Below are 6,645 nucleotides of genomic sequence, written 5' to 3' on the forward strand. Positions count from 1 at the left end.
TAACTACATTTTCACACATATTAGTAGCTAGCTAGTTCAGTTGGCTACACTCTACATATATATACATGACATGTTATGTGCAGCTAATCTTTATGTAGCAGCAAGTTTGAGTTGTAAACTGCTTTAAATGAATCTTAAAGAAATATGCAGAGTAAACACCAACATTATAAGTGAATATGACTATTATGTAAATGAGTAGCTGCTGCAACTGGCTTCTGGTTTCAAATCAGCCTTTGCTGCCAAGGCTGGGCAAAACGGAGAAATGTATTTCATGTTTTGTGATAAATGTCCTATGTAATTCATTCCTCTAAATATACTGTATATTATAAATTATGCACGTGTTCAAACCATCAGAGCAGAAATCTACTGAACGTCAGCGTAGATATTAACAATGATGACATGAAGGACCCCAGATTAAAAAAAAATAAATAAAAAATACTCACAAAGCTACAAATCAAGTGAATTCAGTACATTTAATTAATTGATTCATTGCACATTTGTTCAAGTGCAGAGTCATACTCAATGAAAAGCTTTAAAAAATACAATCTCAGTCATCTCTGATGTGATTCTGGGTGCTTTCATGTAGATTCTTTTAAAAAATAAAATACAGTGTATGACTGATAAACGTCTTTAGAGTAGTGTTCTTTGATAGATCTGTAAAGTAAACACTGAGAATCAGGGCAGCATAACTGGTCAACGTTAGCGTAACTGGTCAACATCAGAGATTCGTATCATTCATTCATATTTAGGTAGTGTAACTTCTCGACATATTAAATGTACATTTCCCTTTGTCTGTGTAAACACAATTGTGTCTCTTTTTTTTGTTACTTTAATAAGCATTTGTTGAGTGTGACATACTGTATTACTCTTTAGAGGAGAACATCAATTACCACCTTTCTGTTGGCACCTGAATTATCATAAACACCACTCTTGAGCTGCAGCTTTTTTTTTGTGCATGCTCCACATCACGCAGACACGTTCTCCATTCTCCCTTTAGAAATAGCTCAATAGGTTTACAATACTTAACATTTTTTTTTAAATTAAAAAAATAGTTTGAATCATCGACTGTACACAATAACAAAAACAATGTGCTTTTCCCCATATAGTGTATAGTGCTGAGTTCAACATGCCCTCCACCGGCGGTAGTTACAGTGCACCCATCATCTCCCTGCTTTTTGAGGTCGTAGTCACAGGATCCGTCATGGAGGCCTCTCCCCGTGGAACTTTCGGTGTCTGTACCTGCCATTCTTTTCCTTGGCGATGTTGATACAGGCGTTGTGCTTGTTGCTCTGCAAGTGGTTCCAGTACTTCATGAGTTCGTTGGGGTGGAACTGATGGGACGTGATCAGGTGGCTGTACTTACAGCTGGAGTAAGACACCCGCCAGTGGTTGAAGAGGAACTCGTTGGGAGGGGGTGCTGGGTCGATGCGCAGTTTTGCCAGGCAGATCCCCACGTAAACGTCCTCCAGGTGCAGCCTGCGTATGCTGAGCGAGGCCTGGTAGATCAGCTCGGCCATGTCCCCTGAGAACACGTACCCTGTGCCTGAGCAGAATATTGGGTAGCGCTCGCTTGGATACAGCTCAGGCGGCATGTACCACTTGCTGTCCTTGTTTCGGTTTGGTGCATAGCCTCTCATCAGATAGCCGGTGAAGTACTTCTGCTTGGGAGGCATCTCCGGTTTCAGCAGCTTCTGGATGAGATACTCTGTATTGACAAACATATCACTGTCTGTCTTCATCACGTAGGTGGCATGTGGGCAATAGGTGGCTACCCAATTCATGCCCATGAGGGTTTTGATGGTCAGGTTGTAGTAAGTGTCCTGATAGTCCTGTTGGATGATATCGTGGTAAACACGGCTCTCTTCCTCAATGCTGCTCTGAAGGTAGGTGTCCGATCTCTTTCCAGTGCCTAGCAGAAAAAGACGGACGAACCCCAGGCCCATTGCTATGCTCTCATTTCCCCAAGTCTGACGAATTGCATTGCGGGCATCAACTTGTCCTGGTTCTGCAACAATGAGTAGGACGAGGAACGGAGTGCTGTCCCTGCACCTGAAGGGCTCGTTCAGGATGTATCGGTAAGGCTGAGCACTAAGCCTCCCTCCTACACCCATTTCCTTCTGTAAACTGTTATTAGTGCTCATAGAGTCCTCCAGCCCCATTACACCCATCCTGGCTCCTCCTCCTCCACCACCTCCCCCTATTCCTCCTCCTCCTGCCTCTCCAGCTGCCCCCTCTGCCTGCTGAGAGCTGAGGTTGAGCGGAGGCTTTGGAGCAACATACCCCATCTCTCTCCACATGCCCCTCAGGGAGCTGCTCTGGTTGGCTTCTCCCTTGGGACTGCGGAGGCCCCTGACAGTGTAGGCCAGTGGGTTTTCTCGAAGCCCACTACGTCCCGGCAGCCAGTCCTGGTGGCTGAAAAATAGGAATAGGGTGAAGAGCAGAGCCAGCGAGAGGAGGCCGGCCACATGGGTCCGAAAGAGCGACCGCTTGATGGTCCAGGTCATCTTGATGGGACAGCAGTGCCGCCGTCTCCACTGCATGGTGCAGATCGGGGTCGCAGGAGGCTGCTGCTGCTCGAGAATGGGCGACAGCGGCGGTCACATACAGTCACCTCAAACATGTGGTTGCCAACAATCAAGAGGGTTATCTGAGCTGGCAGATGCGTTGGAGTGAGCCTCCTGGTGGAGTCAGGGGAACGTTTGAGCCCCCCAGTGCAGCTTACAGTGGGGTTAAAAGGGCTCCTGGTGGAGCTAGGAAGGCGGCGATTCTATGGCCAGGGAGGGTGCTCCCTGGCTCTTCTTTGGCACTGTAGACAAACACAGGGTCATGCTCTATGTCTCGTTTCCTTCAGGATATGATAAGGGTCACCTCCTTTGTATTTGCGCTCTCTAATCTGAAAAGAGAGAAAAAGAGAGACTGAGAAAACATTCTTGGAAGAAGTCCAAACAAGCCAAGCACCTCCTTTTCACTGGCACTGAGCCACAAGTCAACTGTCTGAGTTGCAGATGTGTGTTTTTTTTCACCCTACTTATGGGGAGAACTGAACTTAATTCTTAACCAATTTATTTATGGTTTGTTTTTGACACACAGAGTAATTATAAATTAATTTCTTCCAGATGCGAAAGCCCCAATTAGAGCTTTCTGTGGATGCAGGGCCCAGTATGGTAAATGGGTGTTTTGGTAAGCTGGCTTAACATTTTGAAAGGGAAAAGCTGAATCAATACGACAGCACTGTAGCGCTTTTGATTGCAAAGGGACGTAGAGCGCGGTAGGGTGTGATGTGGCTTTTTAGGGAAAGAAAATTTCGACAGCACATTAGTGCTTGAAGGGAAGATTGCTGCTGTAAAAAAAATGACTGTGCATACAGTGCATTTGTGTGGTTGAATAAAGAGTTGCTCAAGGTGAGTGCCTAGTTGCTGAGATACAGTCTAACATGCATAATCAGAACACCTCTACTGCTCAGTAAACACAACTATTGGTTTTTACTGTGACAGAAAAACAAAAAACCATTTCCTTAATCATCACAGACTCATTTTAAAATACAGAAGAAAACAAAATACTCTGAGCTATGAGCTGGACGTGTGGTGCCGGGCATGGTGAGACGGTGGATCCTTCTGGCATGTCATTATTCAGTCTAATGCCTGGGGCAGAGGTATAAATTGCAGGTTCGCTCGACATGGTGCCAGCTAATGCTACTCTGTGCCGCACAGGCGAGCGAGTGTCATCAGCCCCCGCTGCGCGTCAACAGCCAGGGAGGAGATGCATTGGTCAGAAAGAGTTGCCAGGGTCCAGCGGGCAGGGGTGCCGAAGCTTGAACCAGCCTCCGGCGAAAGCGGCCTTCACCCGCCGCTCACCTTCCACCTTCATCTTATCAATGCTGCCTAGTGTCTAACCGAGATCACCCAGGCCGCTCGACCTTCTAACACAGGGCACGCAACACGACGTGCACATTGCTTAAGTGTGCACATGCAGACACACAAACACGCAACGATGTGGAGAAGACCTAAATGATCACATCTGTTGTCCGCTAGGGGAGGTGAGACACAAAAGCGACCGTGTACTGTACGCACACACTGACTCACCAAGGCAAATAGTCCATTTCCACAAGCGCAACATTTAGAGTGCACCGCACGTAACGATATGCACACCAAATTCTGCACACATAATCATTTCTTTGTGTTCACAGACACACACACACAGTACAGACAAAATGTAGTGCAGGCCAGACTTAATGATATACACAACAGTTATGCATTACAAAGTAATCAGTCATGTGTGTGCAAACTCACACAAAAGATGCATGTGCACATCACACATAATTATACCCACACTAGATGCATGCATCATGTTTGCCGTGCATGTGAATACACACACTAGCGGTAGACACAAAACAGAATACGCCAACAGAAACTTGGAGGTTGTACTAGACTCTAGTGAATATTAATGTTGCAGCAGTGTAGCAGTTTTGAATCCTTCCGTCCTTCCTGTGTGTGTTAATTTACTGCCTGCCTGCCTGCGTTGCCGCTCTTCATTATTTGTTTGCCTGCGTTTGAATCATCTGCAGATGTCGAACAACAGCGCATTATTTTGTGCGAACGCTACATGCCGGCTTAGTATGAGAAAGATTGGCTAAACTTCCTAGTTTCATTTCCTGCTACGTTCGCTCATTCATCATGACAACTGACAAGGAACACGATAACCTTTTCAGGCGAGTGTGCTTACCCAGCGCAAGCAATTACAGGAGAATGAGAGGGGCCAGGGCCGGCTTTGTTTTAAAGGTTAACATACTTTACATCGAAGCATATCCAGAGCTTGAGAGATTTCTACTGTCATCTAAATGAACATCAAGTTACATGAGGTCTGATGGAGAAAGCGCACACATTAAGTACACGTGTACATGAAGTAGATGCCCACACATTTTGACATCCGCCCACCCACACACTCAGGCGACGATGAATGGCTCGGTCTTGTATTTTTTTTTTTTTAATTTTCACTCCGAGATCACACATCCATTTCTACTTTTTAGCACTTTCATTTAATCTGCCAATGCCTCTCCTCATTAATTCATTTTCTTGCCTCCCATCAATGTCACTTCTATGCAAGCCAATTAGTTACACTAGCACTAATTAAAGCCCCAGCGATTCTGCAGCGGTCAATAATCAGAGCGGAGGCTGAGGGAGTGGCACGCCGGCGATGTTCTAGGCATACATTACTGAGACGTCTCTGTCACCACATCCGCCTCAAAGGAAAAAAATAAAATGATTCGAGAAGAAGAAAAAAAAAAAGACTTTCAAGGTTCATGCACCATTCTCCACGGTTTGCTTTCTTTGAATCTGCGCGGCTACATAAGCAGTCAAGCCTGCTTTTCGCCTCGACAATGCGATGCATGCAAAACAAGCTTCGCCGATGTCGACGAGGGTGTGACCTTCATCCGGCGGAACCGTGCACTTTGTGATAGTGACACGTTTTCCTCGGGAAAAACACAGCATCCCCCCCACCCCACCCCATTTATGAGCCGCTTAGAGTGGCTGTTCACCGAAGTTAAATTCGGTTTTATTGAAGCAGGCCTGGCTGATTACGTGGCTGACTCAGGTTCCAGTGTTCTCTAATAACGCTGCCTTGAAGCAATCACTGCGTTTCCAATTTATTTTAATGCTGGAGCAGTGTTGAGGCACGTGGCCTTTTTCGGGGTGTCTCGAAAATCATCTGAAAACATTATTTTGATCATTATTTCTCAATAAATCAACAGTAAGTCCAAGGAAAATTACAGAAAACGCTCAATCCATCCAAATAACGTCAATGCAACTTGGGTTCGGGAACAAGACCACGTCTCATGTCATTCTAATTCCCGCACTTATCTATGGTGTGTCCTAGCCCTATCTCTCTATGTTCATCTCATTTCTCAACCCCCACCCTCCCCATCCTTCTCGTTTCTTTGCTTCCTCCCCCCTCTTTCACTACATGAACCAGGAACAGAAAGAGCCAAAGCTTCCACCCAAAGCCTCACTCCCTGGGTTCCTCCACGTCTAAAGACCATCATCCATCTCCCCTCGACCCTTCTCTTCCCTCCAGCGAGTTCCCTCAAGTCCAATAAACTTCCTTGCGTCACTAAAGGTGTAGTCTTTGTTAGTGAGCCAACAGACGTTCATTTAACTCTCATAAAAGACCAAAATTCTCCCGTTTTTTGAAGACAGAAGCTGACAGTATTTGAAAGTGAATCAAACGATTAATCGGTTCATCAAATAGTTCAATTTTCTGTCGTTTCACTTAAATTGAGTAATCGTTCTAGCTGTGACTGCTTCAAAGCCGTTCCATTCAACGTATTATTGGACTGAACTGAGCAAGCATGTACTTCTGTACACAAGGTGCTTTAGTACTTTTATTTTTAACTTTAATCATATTTTTCTGACAGTACGTCCGTGCTTTCACTTTAGAATACTCATTGTTGTACTTCTACTTTCACCCGAATCCGTCTGCTACTGATTTGTCACAACTCAAGCTCTTAACTGAGTGGTGAAGTAGCAGCTGTACGCTCAACAAATTTGAAGTCATCCGGCGATACGGAGTTCACAAAATGATGCAGCCGGCAGCCATAGATGACTTTTCTATTTAAATTTACTCCCTCCACTGACTTAGGTTTTCAAT

At 45.3% G+C, this 6,645-nt stretch overlaps 1 protein-coding gene across 1 annotated transcript; it reads right to left on the reverse strand.

Annotated features, from left to right (window-relative positions):
• Window positions 1-459: 459 nt before the first annotated feature.
• b3galt2 (UDP-Gal:betaGlcNAc beta 1,3-galactosyltransferase, polypeptide 2) lies at window positions 460-2,540 on the reverse strand (the record flags this gene model as incomplete). The annotated part of the gene is made up of 1 exon (XM_084547485.1): window positions 460-2,540. The coding sequence occupies one exon, from the start codon at window positions 2,538-2,540 to the stop codon at window positions 1,200-1,202; it is 1,341 nt and encodes a 446-aa protein (XP_084403611.1). The 3' UTR covers window positions 460-1,199.
• Window positions 2,541-6,645: the final 4,105 nt, after the last annotated feature.

This window comes from Chelon labrosus (assembly GCF_963514085.1).
Source record: "Chelon labrosus genome assembly, chromosome: 7".
NCBI classification, from domain to species: Eukaryota; Metazoa; Chordata; class Actinopteri; order Mugiliformes; family Mugilidae; genus Chelon; species Chelon labrosus.